The 17,442-nt window shown below is 41.1% G+C and overlaps 2 protein-coding genes across 2 annotated transcripts; one reads left to right on the top strand and one right to left on the bottom strand.

The window, feature by feature from the left end:
• Positions 1-6,937: 6,937 nt before the first annotated feature.
• Positions 6,938-7,765, bottom strand: LOC102862261 (DNA-directed RNA polymerase II subunit RPB3-like). Its single transcript, XM_006887660.1, has one exon. The coding sequence runs from the start codon at positions 7,763-7,765 to the stop codon at positions 6,938-6,940; it is 828 nt and encodes a 275-aa protein (XP_006887722.1).
• Positions 7,766-10,077: 2,312 nt separating this feature from the next.
• LOC102861861 (NEDD8-like) lies at positions 10,078-10,323 on the top strand. Its single transcript, XM_006887659.1, has one exon. The coding sequence runs from the start codon at positions 10,078-10,080 to the stop codon at positions 10,321-10,323; it is 246 nt and encodes an 81-aa protein (XP_006887721.1).
• Positions 10,324-17,442: the final 7,119 nt, after the last annotated feature.

The raw sequence follows: 17,442 nt of genomic DNA, 5'->3' as shown, positions 1-17,442 counted from the left end.
CAATATGGCACTTTCTCAAAAAGTTGGAAATAGAAATACCATTTGACCTAGCAATTCCACTACTGGGAATATACCCTAAAGAAATCAGAACTGCCACCCAAGCAGATATATGCACACTCATGTTTATTACAGCTTTGTTCATAATAACAAAGAGTGGAAACAACCCAAGTGCCCATGAACAAACGGATGGATAGAGAACATATTTACACAATGGGTTACTATGCAGCACTGAAAAAGAAGGAACTCATACAATTATATTCAAAATGTGTGACTCTGGAGACATTATGCTAAGGGAAATATCTCAGTCACAAAAAGACAAATATTGCATAATGCCACTGTTATAAAACAAGACTGACATTGGGGCTGGGAAGAAACTGAGAGGGGATAAATTATGTACACTGCATTGAAACAGACAAAGGAGAGAACTGTTTAAAAGGGATATATGATTAGGTATTATTTGCACGACAAGAGTCCCGAATAAGAGCTGCATAGTAAAGTGGACTTGGGGGGTGGGAGGACAGGGAGGATATTGTATAACAATAAAAGAATTTTATTTTATTTTCAAAAAGAAAAACGAACTGGTGGAGAGGGATGGGCAGGGAGGAAATGTGTAACAGTGAATGAATGGAAATTAATAAAAATTTTTAAAAAATAATGTCTAAGGAGACTCTGAAACTTGCAGTAGAACATCAAAAGGCCAAAACAAAGGCAAGAAATTATGAAGAGAGATGAACAGACAATTTCAAAGATCAGTTTGAGAAGGTGTTGTTGTTATGTGCCATCTAGTCACCTGCTCCTCATAGCAATTCTATGTAAAACAGCTCTGAAGCCTGCCATGTCCTGAGCCAAAATCACTTACTCTTGACACACCTATGCCTGATCCAGGCCATGGTCTTCACAGTTACTTGCTATGCATCAGAGAGCTAGACAATGACTAAGGGTGACAGAAGAAAAATCGATGCCTTTGAGTTGGGGTGCTTGAGAAGAGTCTTGAACATACCATGGACTGCCATAAAAACAACTAGGTATGTCTTGGAAAAATTGAAACCAAGTTTCTCCTTGGAGGCTAGGATTTTTAAGCTCTGTCTCATATACTTTGGGTAGGTTGCCAGAATGATCTGGTCATTGGAGAAGGACATCATACTCGGAAGGGTGGAGGGACAACGAAAGAGAGGAAGACCTTGGATGAGATGGATTGATAGTTTGGGAAGACAAAGCAAAATATTCTAATGACATATGCAAAAGGCTGGAGTTAGAGAACCAAAAGGAAGGGACGTGCTCAAGCATGCCTCAGCTGAAGGAAGCTTGAGTTAACTAACATTAAACCCTGAGTTGCAATATTGAAGGACTCTGTGGGAAAACCTCCTGAAGATGCTGGAATTATCAAAAGATGGAAGGAATTCCAAAATCAATCTCCATAATAGTCTATGTGTTTTCTACTGCCAAAGGGGCCCTTTAGAGTAGTGAGAGAAGATCTTCACCCTGAAACCCACAACGTCCCTTTTCAGCAGGAAGTAGCTAAGAGAATGCACCATCCCCTTTTCCTTATGAATCAGGGTGAAGTCTCTCTCAGGGAGGAGTGATAGGGAATGGCAAAGGGCACACTGACAAAGGAGATTAATCAGAACTGGCTTTGACAAGCACTGTGACAATTGGACAATTAAAACAGACATTTGGGGTGGGGGGAAGAAGAACGAACTGGGGAGGAGGGTGGAGAAAACAGTGCAACAATGAATGATCTCTGTAAATGTTCATTAAAACTAACAAAATTTAATAATAATTTTTTAAAAAAGATGGAAGGAATGCACAGACTCACTGTACCAATAAGAATTGGTTGACACTGAAACATTTCAGGAAATAGTATATGATCAAGAACCAATAGTAGTGAAGTAAGAAGTTTAACCTGTGCTGAAGACACTGGCAAAAAAATAAGACCCTACAAATTGATGCAATACCAATTGACATGTTTCGACAAATAGGTGCAGCTGGATATGCTCACTAGTATATCCTAAGATATTTGGAATACATATACCTGGACAATTGACAGGAAGAGATTCATGTTCTTACTTTAAAAAAAGATGATCTAGAAGAATGTTAAAATTACCAAGCAGCATCACTAATATCACAGGCAAGTAAAAGCTTGTTGAAGGTTACTCCAAAAGGACTGGAACAACAACAACGGGAATCAACAGAGAGTTACAAGAAATTCAAGCTAAATTCAGAAGAGACTGTGGCATGAGAGATATCATTACTAATGTCAGAGGATGTTGACTAAAAGCAAAGAATACCAAAGAGATGCTTACTTGTGCTTTCTTGACTACGCAAAGGCATTTGATTTTAATCACTAGACTCACTTATATTAGACTTAACTTCTCTCTGTCAAGTTGGAAACCAGTCAAAGCTGACTCTTCATTGAGATTCCCAAGTTGTAAACTACAAAGGAAGAGATTGCCCATCTTTCTCCTCAGAGCCATTGGTGGATTCAAACTGTCAGAGAGGCGTGACATTTGAGTTAGTGGCAAGTCTAGCTTTTTCTCTATGCAGGTAAGCTGTACTCCTCTCAAATTCCTATCTGAAATGCCCTGTTCCTACTTGATTCACTGCCTGAGTCCACAGGTTCTCTGTAAAAAAGAAAACAAAACAAAAAAGCACTGTCCCTGGATCCAAGATGACTATGTACTTAGAGCTTCTCCATGACCATCAGGTGACCTTGAAAGAGTCTCTTAACCACACTTTGCCTCAATGCATCACAACCCCAGTGAAACTAGGAAACTGCAGTTCATGTCAGAGTAAAGCAGAAAGCATGTTATGCTTTAAAAAGATGGCTGTTTCACATAGAATGTCTTTGTGTAAGGGCATAGTCATGGGTCACCACACTGCCACTCTTTGGGTTTATTTCAAACCTAAAAATGCAGCTGAGGAGCAAGTTAGCCATTCAGAACATATTGAAACTCAAACTCACTACCGTCAAGTCAGAACCAACTTGGCGCGGACCCTCAAGTGGGTTTCCAAGGCTGTTGATCAGGAGATGGAAGATTGCCCAACTTTCTCACGCAGAGTAGCTAGTGGATTCGAACTGCTAGGGAGTTGTGTCCTCTGTGTAATTAACTCCTTACAGATTTACTCCACCAGTGCTTCCTAGAATGGATTGTTGTGCACCATCAAGTTGAAACCAACTCATAGCTGATCTTCTAATGGTTTTTCTGAGACAGTAAATCGCAAGGGCGGGCGGAGATTTCCATCTTTCTCCTGCAGAACAGCTGGTAGACTCAAAGTATGTGCCTTTGGGTTTGCAGTACAGCTGCTTACCATTAAACCACCAGAGCTTGCAAGAACATATTGAATGGCATGCAATTTGAATGTCCTTCTATTGTGCAGTCTATACTAAGAAGCATCACAGTGAAGGGGAAAGGTCCTTTTTTTTCCTTTTTTTTCTTTTTATTGTATTATTTTTACATGTACCGTCAAATCAGATCTGACTGGTACAAGAGGAGATTGCCCCCTCCTTCTCCAGCAGAGCATCTGGTGGATTTGAACAGTGTACCTCTGGGATTGCAGTGCAGCGTCTTTCCACTATGCCACCAGAGGTCCCTGGAAAGGTCCTTTTTGATGCCATATGTGTCTGCTGAAATGTTTGAGAGGACTTTGGTCCTAAAGAATTCATTCATTCAAGGTCTAGTTCACAGCACAGTCAATATCAACCCTGTCTTAAACCACCACAATCTAGCACCTACTATAGATGAAACTATTCCTTTCACCTGTTTTCTTATCTATGAAACAAAGATGGTAATAATACTCGTCTCTTTGGGTTGTGATAAATATTAAATGACATCTAGCACAACCTTAGCAAAAATGAGTTGCTGCATTTTAGCAATTAACAGGAGCCTGTAACAGAAACCATATTAGCAAAGATTTCGTGTCAACCCACTGCAGTAGCCTGATCACATCTGTTCTTGGGTCCAGCTGAGTGAATTTTTCAGAGTGAAGGGGACCCAAGAATCAAAAGGGCCCCCAAAGTGACAGGAGAAAGACTTCAAGTCCTTTATTATGTTAATAATCCCAGACCAAAGCCCTATTGTTAAAATAAAAGAAAGAGCTTCTATTGTAAATATTCACCGAATACCTCAACTAAATCTTTTTTTGAGGGGTGGGGGAACCGAGAAACCCTGGATGATAGAATAGGAATTTAAGGAACATTGTGTCTGTAAAGATGTGTTGACCTCTTTCTCCTTTTATTTCAAAGTCCTTGAGCATGTACTGTCTTTCTACCAAACCGGCCCCAGAAAAGCCACTCACTCAGATCCCTAATAACTTCTTCAATCCCTCTCTGAATGTAAAAATGAGATGCTCAAAATAATGGAAGAAGTTAAGTGGGAAAGAGAAACTAAGTCACTTGCCATTAGCAAATACCTCAATTTCACAGAATCCCTGATGCGAAGGGAAAATCTATAACTTTCAATATCTAACACCTGCAAGAGCTGGCCCTGAACAACCTGGAGTGTGTGAAGCCACCTGGGGTGGCAGACAGGCTGGGGATAGAATTGCTGACACTCAGCGGCCTGGCGACAATTAGGGTCAGGCTGGTTGCCAATCAGGGGGAGTTGTGACTTCTGCTTTGCTCTTTGGTTAATAGTCTTATTATTAAATTGAGCTGCACCCAAGTATCTCATTTGACTTCTCGGCCCTCAGCTTAATGCTCCATGGTGCAGCAGCTGAAAACAACTCTTTACAAACTGAAAGGTTCCAACCTTTGAGACATCAAGATCTGCATTTTGTCTCTCCACAACTGCCCCACAGCTCGGCATTCTTGCCTCCTCTGTCTCTGTTCCTGTCCTCTAAGGTTTTCTGTGTCAGGAGGTACAGGGCCTGTGGCAATGCGAGAAAGTATGTAGAGATGGTGAGGATGGCACAAGATAGAACAGGGTTCAGATCTTTTGTTTAAGGGGTCACTAGGAGTCATAATTCTGGCTAAGAACAACATTTGGGTCTGTCTTCTATTAACAAGGAACAGCCTGGATTCTTACTGAGGTCACAAGGGAAGGGCAGCAATTTGCAGTACAACACTTTCTTGAGTGCAAAGGGTGGGAGATTTCTTTAACCACGACTGCTTTCTAACATCATAGAGTCCACAAAAAACTCTACATCAACATCATTAATAAAAACACAAAAGGCAGTACACAATAGAAGCATGCTGAAGCTTCACTTTATCATCAATGATGGCGACTACTTGGCTAAATGAAATTTTTGAAAGATCCAAAGATATTTTCTTCAGTTTTGCACTAGTTACATAGTAACAGCTCTTAAAACAATACACTTTTATGTTTAATCTGTATTGTTTCTGAACCAACAGTTTACCTATAGAAAATCCACAAACCAAGTCCTGATAAAAAGATTTTTCATATTGTCTGATTGAGTTTTTATTCATTCAAACAGTATTCTCATTAAGACAACAGAAAGAAAATTACACTTACAAAATGACAGCATGAACAGACCCACATGACAGTGAAATACAAAAAATGCTTTTAAAATAATATTTTTAAGCCTCTGGGAATTGTCCCAAGGTCATGCTGCAAATGAACATATAGTTGAGAAAATCTACTGAATGTCAATAGGAACAGCAAGTCTTGTAGCACTTGCTTATGAACTGTTCCTCTTCACTTGCACCTCAATGTAGTGACCTCTTCACTCCAGGTGAATGCATCCCAGAACATGGGGCTCTCTACCCTCTTTCTCCAGAAGAGTGAGAAAAGGCTGCTTGCTACCTTTGCTAATCTCTTCCAGCCACATGTCACAAAGGCTAAATTCCAGGTAAAGACTGCCAACAGGTGGAGATCACAGCAGGGGCATTCTTTTTTTTTAATTTTTTTTTTTTCTTTTCTAGTGCTGGTATTTATTGACTACCACGCAGAAGGGCTATCTTTCTATTCCCATCGAACCTTTGGCGGTGTTGTTTTTTGTTGTTGTTGTTGTTGTTTTTAAAATCTTCTAGGGTTCTGATTTGTGGGAATAGACCTTCTTGTAAGTAACCACTACCTGAGCTGTGGCAGGACGATGGAGCAGGCAGCCACCTCCGAAGCTCTGAAGGTGAGGAGGTGGCTGAAGCCAGCACAGCTGTGGCCGCAGCCCAGGGAGTGACCACCTGAGGAATAAACTAGCCTGAGAAGGTAGCTTCGGAGAGGGGGTTAGAAGTGGCTGTCTCAGCTGGTGGCATGATGATGCATGAAGGAGATTATGTTGTGCTCTTTATTGCCAAAAATAAAACCTTTTAAAAAGAACTACTGTTAATCAATAAATATTCCTTTCTGTATCGCACCACTGGCAGCCTAATGAACGGCTCTGGGGATGTTGCTACCTGAGACAGTGCTAAGGGGTCAGGGCCAGAGACTGTCATCAGGAAATGAGGGTGGGAGAGCATCGTGGCCGCCTCCTAACTCAATCATCGGGGTGCTGGCAGTGGGGGGGAGACGTTGCTAGCTGATGGGAAATGAATGAAATGATGGGGTATTGGGGCGGCCAGTCCCGGGAAAGGGGCTGGAAGGATTTTTAAGCAGCCTGATTGACGGTTTTAGCACTCAACCCTCAGGTACAGCTCTGAAATTTCAGACAGGCTTTCCAGTAAAGAATAATGATCGAGAGAGTAAGCAAAGTCCAGGGCAGTGTTTCTCAACAGGGAAGTGGTACAGCACCTGGGGCACATTAGGAAATGAAGTGGAAAGGAGGGAAGGTCTGCTTTCGGGGAGGCACTCCCGTGACCAGGATGCTAGCTATCCGTGACGCGATGTCCTATCTCAAACAGAAACAGCATCCCTGGGCATCAGGAAAGGTCAGGAAAGGCCAGGCTGGTGCACCTTTCTCCTTACTCGTGGCCTGCCAAGAAGCTGACACAGCAACAGTCCACGAGTCCCTCAGGAGAGCCCTGAAGTCCAGCTAGCTGCGGCTAGTTGATGGTCAGGACGTCGCTCTGGATCTCATGGCTTAACTGGGTCTGTAGGTCACTCAGCTTCTTCTTCAGTCCCGACAGGGCGGAGAGAACGATGGTTTCTGGGCGCAGAGAGCCACAGGACTCCACGTTATAGTAAAACCTCTCTGGCATGCCATTGGGGTCATAGGGAGCCTGGGACTCATCTTCATCCAGCTCAGAGTATTCACTCTTTGGCCATTCCTCTGGCTTGGGGTACACTGTGTGCCTCAGGGCATTATCTGGATCATATTCAAAAGCCAACCCTGCGGTCGGGTTCCACTTGGCATGTTCTTTGCCGAAGCCCTTTTTGGCATAGGCTCGCAGTCTCAGCTCCTGCCCCTTTCTGAGTTTGACAATAAGGATGTCATCCTGCTCCACATAGTCATTGGGGTCATTGTCTCGATTCCGGGATGTGACCGGAATGACCCGGGGGCTGTTGGAAATGAGGTCTTGGGATGTGACGTGCCGAGTCTGACCTTCATTGCACCGCACGTCAAGGGTGAACTCCACTGAGCACTCAGGGCAGAACTCTTCACATATGCAGTCCCGGGAGTACTGCAGCTTGTCCACAATGTCATCACTAATAAGAGGGATTAATCCAAGTCTGTGAGCAATGAACTCATCGTGAAGGACTGAGGAGTTGGCGTCAATCTGCACCCAGTCGATGGCTATGATGGGCACTTCAGCGATGAAGACCCTTCGAATAGAATTGGCCACCGCGAGGTCCGTGTTCTCGATGATGAACTTGACATTCTCGTCCGTAAGCTCCGTGATGCGCACAGTAGGTTGGTTGGCATACGGCATTTCGCCACTCGAGCAGTCCGACCTCTGCCGCTAGCAGGGGCACTCTTAAAGCGGTACAGTGTGAGAGGTAGATTTGGAAAGATGGAAGATAGGGGAGGTCTCCACTTTGGTTGCTAAAGGAAGTGCCTGTATTATGCATTCCGTTGAGGAGGGCATGGGAGCCATTTTCACCATCTCAACAACCTCTCTTCTCCTTCTTGAGTGAGTAAAGGGTCATCTTCATGTCTTCTATTTTGCTCTTATCAAAGACCTCTCTCATCACTGCTATGCAGGATATTTCTGTTCCACTGCATCTGAGGAAGAAGTAATGCACAGTCCCTTTAAATCCCCTTCTGATCACACTGAACTGCCACAGAGTGTTGGCCACCACAGCTTGGAAGTGCCACACTAGAAGACTAAATCTTCTATTATAACATCTTCAGCTACTGTTATTCTTCAGCTATGTGGCCTAATGTTGGCTCTCCTGAAAAGTTGTGTGAAAATGTTTTTTTTTTTATTTTAAATTTTACTAAGTTCTGGTCTAGCAGTTCTTTCTTTTATTCTTCCGAGGTATTTGCACCTTATTTACAGACTTATATTTGAGTTCTTCATACCAGAGGAAGAAGTTGTTTTCCGAAGAAACAGAATATCAATGTCGGCACATAAACTGTAATACAAGTTTTCTATCTTTCCCTCTAAAACACTACCTCTCTAGCTGGATTGCTAACTCTGATTCAACAGACTCATTCAGGTCCCTGTGACCTCAGTATTTCTCCCTAACTTCTCACCTCTTTCCTAAGAAACAGTATGTCCAATCCATGCAGCACTCAAATACTTCTTACTTTCTGTTGCTGTTGTTGTTGCTTACCATCAAGTTGGAACTGACCCATGGCTGAGCCTCTAGCAGATTTTCAGAGGTAGCGAAAAAGATTGTCCATCTTTCTCCCACTGAGCACCGCGTGGATTCAAACTGCATACCTCTGGATTGGCAACACAACTCCTTAGAAGCTACTAGAGCCTCATTATTATTGACTAGGTCCTGGTTAATAGTAATCCCATCATTAGTAGCCAGACATGAGTCTCTTCCAATGCAACTGAGACAGGATAGGATGGGGATTGGAGATGAGAGGAGACAAGAGGAGAGGAGGGGAGGGGAAGGGAGGAGAGGGAAGAAGAAGGAAGGGGAGAGGAGGGGATAGGAGGGGAGAGAGGAGAGGAGAGGAGAGGAGAGGTCTTTTTAAAAAGATGCATGACTGTGTGGCATGGCCAGCCCAGGAGTGGCTTCCAGCCACCATATCTACTGAATCTGCTAAAGGCTGTGGCCCAGACCGTGCACACTCACACCCCAGCCATCAACTGAACCCCTGCCAGCTAGGTTGAGGAGCTGCAGTTTTAGAACACAATCCTGCCCAAAGCACCAGATTGCTACCACACTACCTGGAGACCCTGCTGCCTCACTGCCTGGAGACTGCCCAGCTGCTGCCCATGCTATTCAGCTCCAGGAGCACCAAGAACACAAGTACTTTGGGGGAAACATTGCTATCTAACTACTACACCATGTGGGACCTCTTAAGCTCAACCAGAAGGGACCAGGACACTTTGAGGCAGCTGGAGAAGCCACTTCTGAAAGGGAACAATAGGCTTCTTGGTTTGTCATTCAAGCACTTTGGGGGAAACACTATTATCAGGCCCTTAACCCTTAGGGCCTTGGGCCAAGAAGGGAGCACAAATATATAGGTGCCTTACAGAACATTGCTGTACTCTGAGTAATTATATAATTACAATAGCCTAATATCTTCTAAGAAAAGATTCACATAATGTTAAGAAAGCAGCAATCCACCTCAGTCATCACAAAAAATAGAATAACCCTTCTCCTAAAAAAGCAGACCCAATGAATACCCCTGATAGAATCAGAAGAAATATGTTTATGTACAGTTATTTTATCAGCTACAGAAAAAGATACAAATGTTAAAAGAAAGAGTAGAAGCCAATAAGAGACAACAGTCCAGAAGAAATATATTGATGAGAAGAAACTTAAGCAGCTATGGGGGCGAGGGGAACACAAAAGATGGAATAAAAAATAATAGTATAGATAAAGAAGTACAAGACCTTAAAATATCATTACAAGACAGAGAGGCTATAGCCAACACAGTACTGGAAATAACATAAACATGAAAATGCAATCCAGGATATGAAGACCGAAATGGCAGATTTGACCAACAAGATGATAGGACAAAAATGTAGAACTGAAGGCTAAAGGCTGGGGAGTGCAGCAGCGACCGCAGCAATACAGGCGGGAGTTTATCGGTGCGCAGGCCTAAACTGGGAAGAAGATGCTAATTAAAGTGAAGACCCTGACCGGAAAGGAGATTGAAATTGACATTGAACCCACAGACAAGGTGGAGCGAATCAAGGAGCGTGTGGAGGAAAAAGAGGGAATCCCCCCACAGCAACAACGACTCATCTACAGTGGCAAACAGATGAATGATGAGAAGACAGCAGCTGATTACAAGATCTTAGGTGGTTCAGTCCTCCACCTTGTACTGGCTCTGAGAGGAGGAGGTGGCCACAGGCAGTGATGGATCCTCCCTCCATTTTACTTTACTCTGTCAATTATAATGAGCCCAGAGCCACTGCCCCCTCCCCTGGATGCCCAGTCTTGTGTGTCTACTGGTGGGAGACTAAGAGGACCCCAGGATGCAATGTGCCTGGCCCAAAAGGCTCTTGCTAACTAACTGATGGGTTTTAGTTGCTGTCCTGTGTGCTCCCCTCCAATGGCTATGTCCCTGGTTATCAATAAAATATTTCTTGATCTCCTGTAAAAAAAATGTAGAACTGAAAAGATGGAACAGAGGGTCAGTGAGTTGGAAGACAAGAGCCTCACTGGAAACATATCAGAAGAAAAATCAGAGGTGAAACATAAAGAAATTTTTTTAAAAACCTCAACCTACTCTCCAGGAGTTCCAAGATGGCAGCAGCGGAGAAATCAGTGTAAGGAGCTGGAAGAGCAGCAAGCTACATAGAAACAGGCCACCAGAGAGACCGACATGGCACACAGAGACCAACGTGGCACAATGTGGACAGTAAGAATTTGAGTCAGAACTTTTATTAAAATAATTAGTTTGGGAGCCACAGGAGAAGCAAGCTACAGGCCCTGGCAGAAGATGCCAGCTGAATCCCAACCAGAAGCCGCCAGCTTGGGACCCACCCACCAGGAGCAAGCAGGTACTTTGGGGAACAAACTGCTGTCTGGCTTGACCACGTGGGATCCCTTAACTCAAGCAACAGGGAGGTCAAATACTGGCGAGGTTGTGGAGAAACTGGAACCCTTATTTACTCTTGGTGGGAGTGTAAAATGGTGCAACCACTACACAAGGCAGTATGGCACTTTCTCAAAAAGTTGCAAACAGAAATACCATTTGACCCAGCAATTCTAATACTGGTAATATACCCCAAAGAAATCATAACCTCCACCCAAGTTTATCGTGGCTTTGTTCACAATAGAAAAGAGTTGGAAACAACCTAAGTGCCCATCAACAAACAAATAGTTAGAGAAGCTGTGGTATATTCACACAACGGAATACTGCACTGCATTGAAAACAAGGAACTAATGAAATATTATACAAAACGGGTGACCCTAGGTAGTTCTGGTGGCCTAGAGGCACTGCAATCCCAGAGGTGGGCAGATTGAATCCACCAGACACTCTACTGGAGAAGGAGGGACAATCTCCTCCTGTGCCAGTCAGATCTGATTTGACAGTACATGCACAAAAAATAATCATTTTTTTTAAAAAAACAAAACAGAATGGGTGACCCTGGAGAACATTAAGCTGAGTGAAATATCTCAGTCACAAAAGGACATATACTGCATAGTACCACTGTTGTAAAACAGTACTGACATTTGGTTTGGGGAGAGACTGAGAAAGATGGGATAAATGATGTATATACTGCATTGAAACAGATGAGGGAGAGAACTGTTTAAAAGGGATACATGATTAGGTATTTTTGTCATGACAGGAGTCCAGAACAAAGGCTGCATAGTGGAGTGGACTTGGCGAGAGGGATTGTATAACAATGAAAGATTTTTCTTTCCTTTTTCAAAGAGAAGACTGAACTGAGGATGGGGGCAGGGAGAAATGTGAAATGTGCAACAATGAATGAATATACAAAGTCTCCGTGAACCTTCATTAAAAATAATTTAAAAAAAAAACACATTAGAATCATGTGGGATGGCATCAAATGGAATAACATATGTATCACTGGAATTCCAAAACAGGGGAGTGACAGGGAAATCACTGAGAAAATTGTAGAAGAAATACTAGAAGAAAATATCCCAGGTATTTTGAAGAACAGAGAAATCCACATTCAAGAAACACAGAGAACACCAAATACACAAAAAGAAAAACACAAAGACCTATCATAGTCAAATTCCCAAATTAAAAGTTAAAGATAGAATTCTAAAAGCAGCACAAGAAAAACTAAGAATTACCTATGAATGAAGGGGAAACAATTATATTCTGATTTCTCAGCAGAAACCATGTGAGCTAGATGGCAATGGGATGGCACATACAGAAAATTGAAAGAAAATAATTGCTAGCAATGGATCCTATACCTAGCAAAGCTCTTCATCAAATATGAAGGAGAAATTAGATCTTCTGTAGAAAAGAAGGAACTTAAGGAATTTGTGAAAACAAGAAAAAAACTACAAGAAATTTTAAGTGAAGTCCTTCATATGGAGACACCAAAGAAAAGTGGATGGGTAATAGTAACCAGGAACAACAGAAAAAGAAGCACAGCAAAATGGCAAAAGTAAAACTTGGCCTGACAATAATCATACTTGATGTGACTGGACTAAATTAAGAGGAAAAGACTAGCAGGATGGATTAAAAAAACAAAGCCCATCAATGTGTTGTCTATAAAAGATACATCTAAAAAAAAAGGAAGAGAAAGACAGACTAAAAATCAAATGCTAGGGAAAAAAAACATACTAAGCAAATGGCTAACTAAAAAAAGCAGGAGTGGCAACATTAATCTCTGATAAAATAGATTTCAGAATGAAAACCACAATTACAAAATAAGGAAGGGCATTACATATTGATTAACTGCACGATAGATTCAGAATACATAACCGTGGTCAACAATTATTCACCAAATGATAGACCTGCAAAATACATAAAACAATGATTAACAGAATTAAAGAAAGAAATAGGCAGCATAAAATAGTGGCAGGGGATTTCAACACACCACTATCACCAAAGGATAGGTCAACTCAAAAGAAACTCAAAAAAGATGCAGAAGTTCTAAAATATACAATTAGCCAACTTGACCTTGTGGATGTATTTAAGGTACTGTACTCAACTAAAACTCACTTCACTTTCTTCTCAAGTGCACATGTGGCATTTTCCAGAATCCATGATATATTAGGACACAAAGCAAACTTCAACAGATTAAAAAACATTGAAATGATACAAAGTATCTTCTCAGACCACAATGCACTAAAACTAGAAATTAACCACAGAAGAGTAAAGCTTACAAAACCATTCTATGGAAACTAAATAACTCTCTGCTAGAACATAACAGGGTTATAAAAGAAATAAAAAATGAAATTAAAAAAATTCCTTTAACAAATGAAAATGAAAATACAACATACCAAAACCTCTGGGGTGCAGCTAAGGCAGTCCTCAGGGGGGCAGTTCATAGCAATAGAAACACACATGAAAAAGGAAGAAAGACAAAGAATCCATATCTAACTCAATACCTTCAGCAAATAGAAAAAGAACAACAATCTAATCCTACAGCCTCTAGAAAAAAGACACTATAAGGACAAGAGCTGAAATCAATGAGATAGAAGACAGGAAAACAACCAAAACCATCAATAAAACCAGGAGTTAGTTTTTCAAAAGGATCAATAAAATTGACAAACCACTGAAAAATTTAGTAAAAGAAAAAAAGAGAAGACACAGATAACTTGATTAAGAAATGTTAGAGGTAACATCACAACAGAACTAGATGAAAATAAATTGATAATATCAGAATACTATGAAAAGCTATACTCTGATAAATTCAAAAACTTAAGAGGAAATGGAAAAACTTATTGAAACTCATGCCCTACCCAGATTGACAAAGACAGATGCATCACAAAAGAAGATAGTTAAAAGGTCATTAAAAGACTTCCCCATAAGAAAAATCCTGGACCAGATGGCTTCACTGTTGAAGTCTACCGAACATTCAGAGAGGATCTTTCACCAATCCTACTTAAATTATTTCAAAAAATTGAAAAAGAAGGAACATTCCAAGAGTCATTCTCTGAAACAAGCATAACACTAATACCAAAACCAGGCAAAGATAATACCACAAAAGAAAACTAAAGACCAATATCTCTTATGAATATAGATGCAAAAATCCTTAATAAAATCTTAGCCAATAAAATCCAAAAAGCACATAAATAAAAAAATTCACCATGACCAAGTGGGATCCATAACCGGTATGCAATGATGGTTCAACATAAGAAAAACAATCAACATAATGCACCACATTAACAAAGTAAATAACAAGAACCATATGATTTTAGAAATTGATGCAGAAAAAGCATTTGACAAAATCCAACGCCCCTTCCTGATAAAGACACATAGCAAAGTGAAACAGAAGGTGATTTCCTCAACATAGTGCAAAGTATATATGCAAAGCCAAGGACCAACATCATGTCTTTTTCCATGGAGAAAGACTAAAAGCATTTTTTTCACAAACAGGGACCAGGTAAGGATGCCCACTGTCACTACTTCTATTCAATATTGTATTAGAAGTGCTTTCTAGGGCAATACAATAAGAGAAGGAAATAAGAGGCATCCAAATCAGCAAAGAGATGGTTAAACTATCACTATATACGGATGCTATGATAGTACACATAGAAAACCCCAAAGACTTAACCAAAAAACTGTTACAGAGTTAGTAGGCCAATTTAGTAGAGTGACAGGATATAAGAATAATATCAAAAAACCAGTCGGATTCCTCTACAGTAACAAAGAGAACTGAGAGAAGGAAACCAAGAAAGCAATACCATTTAGTATAGACAACCACAAATTGAGATACTTGGGAGTGAACCTAACTAGAGATACAAAAGACTTATACAAAGAAAACTACAGAACATTTCTGCAAGACACAATAAAAGACTTAAAGAAACAAAAAAATGTGCCCTCTTCATGAATAGGAAGACTCATTATTGTGAAAATGACAGTCCTGTCAAAAGCAATCTACATATTCATCTCAATTCCCAATATAGATACCAAATTCATTTTTCAAAGAGATCGAAAGGGAAATTGTCAAGTTTATTTGGAGAGGCATGAGATGCTGAAAAAACAAAACACATCTGAGAAACAAAAATGGGGTGGGAGGCACAGCACTCTCTGACTTCAAAACCTATTACACACTTGTAGCAACCAAAACCACATGCTACTGGTACAGTGACAGGCACATAGACCAATGAAATAGAATTGAGAACCCAGAAATAGACCCAACCATCTATGGTCAACTGATATTCAACAAGGAAATAAAACCTATCTGTGGGGAAGTGAAAACCTCTTCAACAAATAGTACTGGCAAAACTGGACTTCCACCTGCAGAAAGCTAAAACAGAACCCACATCTCACACCATACACAACAATCAACTCAAGGTGGACCAAAGACCTGGGAGTAAGGCCCAAAACCATAAAGTTCATAAGAGATAAACTGAGATCAAGTTTAGAAGGCCTAGTCTATGGTATAAAGAGACTGCCAAATAAAGCCAGAAATGCACAATCTGAAAAGGATAAAATTGATGAATGGGACCTTCTAGAGATGAAATCCTTATGTTATTGTTGTTATGTGCCATCGAGTCACTTGTGACTCATAGCGACCCGATGTACAGCACCCCTAAATTCTGCTCTGTCCTGTGCCAATCTCACTGTCTCCGATACACCCATCCCGATTATACCAGTCACTGAATCAATCCACCTCATAGAGGGCCTTCCCCTCCTGTGCCTGCCCTCCACCCTCCCAAGCATGATGTCCTTCTCCAAGGACCAGTCTTTCCTTACAACATGACCAAAATACATCAGACAAAGCCTCAGAATCTTTGCCTCCAAGGAACAGCCTGGTTTAACCCTCTCCAGTATGAATCTGTTTGTTTTCCTAGCAGTCCATGGTACCCTCAGCACTCTTCTCCAACACCAAAGCTCAAAGGCATCAATTCTCCTTCTATGCTCCCTCATTGTCCAACTTTCTGATGTATAACAAGTGATTGCAAAGACCGTGGCCTATATCAGGTGCACCTTAGTCTCCAGAGAGACATATGCTCTTCAGTACTTTAGAGAGGTCCCTAACAGCAGACTTTCCCATCTCAATGTGTCTTTTAATTTCCTGGCTGCTGGTGCCAAGAGTATTGATTGTGGAACCACGTAGACTAAAGCTGTGAACAATCTCAATCTCTTCATCATCCATCCTGATGCTGCCAATTGGTCCAGTGGTGAGAATCTTTGTCTTTTGACATTGAGCCTCAATCCGTATTGAAGGCTGCAGTCCTTGACCCTCTGCAGCAATCGCTTCAGGTCAAAAACTTTTCAACAACATGAAAAGCAAGCCTACCAACTAGGAACAAACATTTGGCAATACCAGCTCAGACAAGAGTCATGTAACAAAAGTTTACAGAATAAACCTGGGCCTCCCCAAGAAAAAGATTGATAGCCCAATTACAAAATGGGGAAAAGACATGGAAAAATATTTTCACAGAGGAAGGTATTTGAATGACCAACAGACATATGAAGAAATGCTCCAAATCACTGACAGTCGGAGAGATACAAATCAAAACGACAATGAGATACCATCTCCAGTAGCAGTGGCAAAGTTTAACAGGAAAGCAAGTAGTAAATGTTGAAGAGGATGTAGTGAGATAGGAGCTCTTATACATTGTTGGTAGGATTGTAAAATGGTACAACCACTTTGGAAGACAGTTTGGCACTTCCTCAAAAAGGTGAACATAGAAATTCCATGTGACCCAGCTATTCCACTGCTTGGAATATACCCCAAGAAAATGAGAACTGAGGTACAAATAGAGACTTCACCATCACAAGAACATGGAAACAGCCCAAATGTCCAACCACAATCAAATGGATTCAGAAATCATAGTATATTCACACAATGGAATACTATGCAGCACACAGGAGCAATGATTTTGTAAATTATTACCTAACTTGGGAGATACTGGAAAGCATTATGCTGAGTGAACTAACTCAATCCCATCGGGACAAGTACTGTATAAAACTATTATTTTAGATTGAGTATGAAGATCCAAGGGGGGGAGGGTGGAAACAGAGGGATGAGGATGGGCAGCAGGGGGGATTAAGCATGGGTCGCACAATTTGATGGGTGGAGAGGGGGAGGAAAATGAGAAGGCTCTGGTGTGAAAAACAATGTATTCTAACTTTGTAAATAAACTTGTATAAAAAAATAATATAAAATAGAATGTAGATGATTATATGAAACACAATGTAAATGAAAGATTGTACAAATCACAATGTATATAAATGAAACATACTATATAGGTATTACATAAAAATCAAGAAACAGTATTTTTAAAAATGCTGGCAAGGTTGTGGAGAGACTGGGAACCTGATTCACTGTTGGTGGGAGTGTAAAATGGTGCAACCACTGTGGAAAGCATTGTG

This window comes from Elephantulus edwardii, unplaced genomic scaffold, assembly GCF_000299155.1.
Source record: "Elephantulus edwardii isolate Elephantulus edwardi_28Jun2011 unplaced genomic scaffold, EleEdw1.0 scaffold00060, whole genome shotgun sequence".
NCBI lineage: Eukaryota > Metazoa > Chordata > Mammalia > Macroscelidea > Macroscelididae > Elephantulus > Elephantulus edwardii.
The sequence above is the reverse complement of the archived record's forward strand: the minus strand, read 5'-3'. Positions and strand labels throughout refer to the sequence as shown.

Excerpts from the sequence above, each read along its gene's own strand:
- LOC102861861 (XM_006887659.1), top strand. The coding sequence starts at position 10,078 with ATGCTAATTAAAGTGAAGACCCTGACCGGAAAGGAGATTGAAATTGAC.
- LOC102862261 (XM_006887660.1), bottom strand. The coding sequence starts at position 7,765 with ATGCCGTATGCCAACCAACCTACTGTGCGCATCACGGAGCTTACGGAC.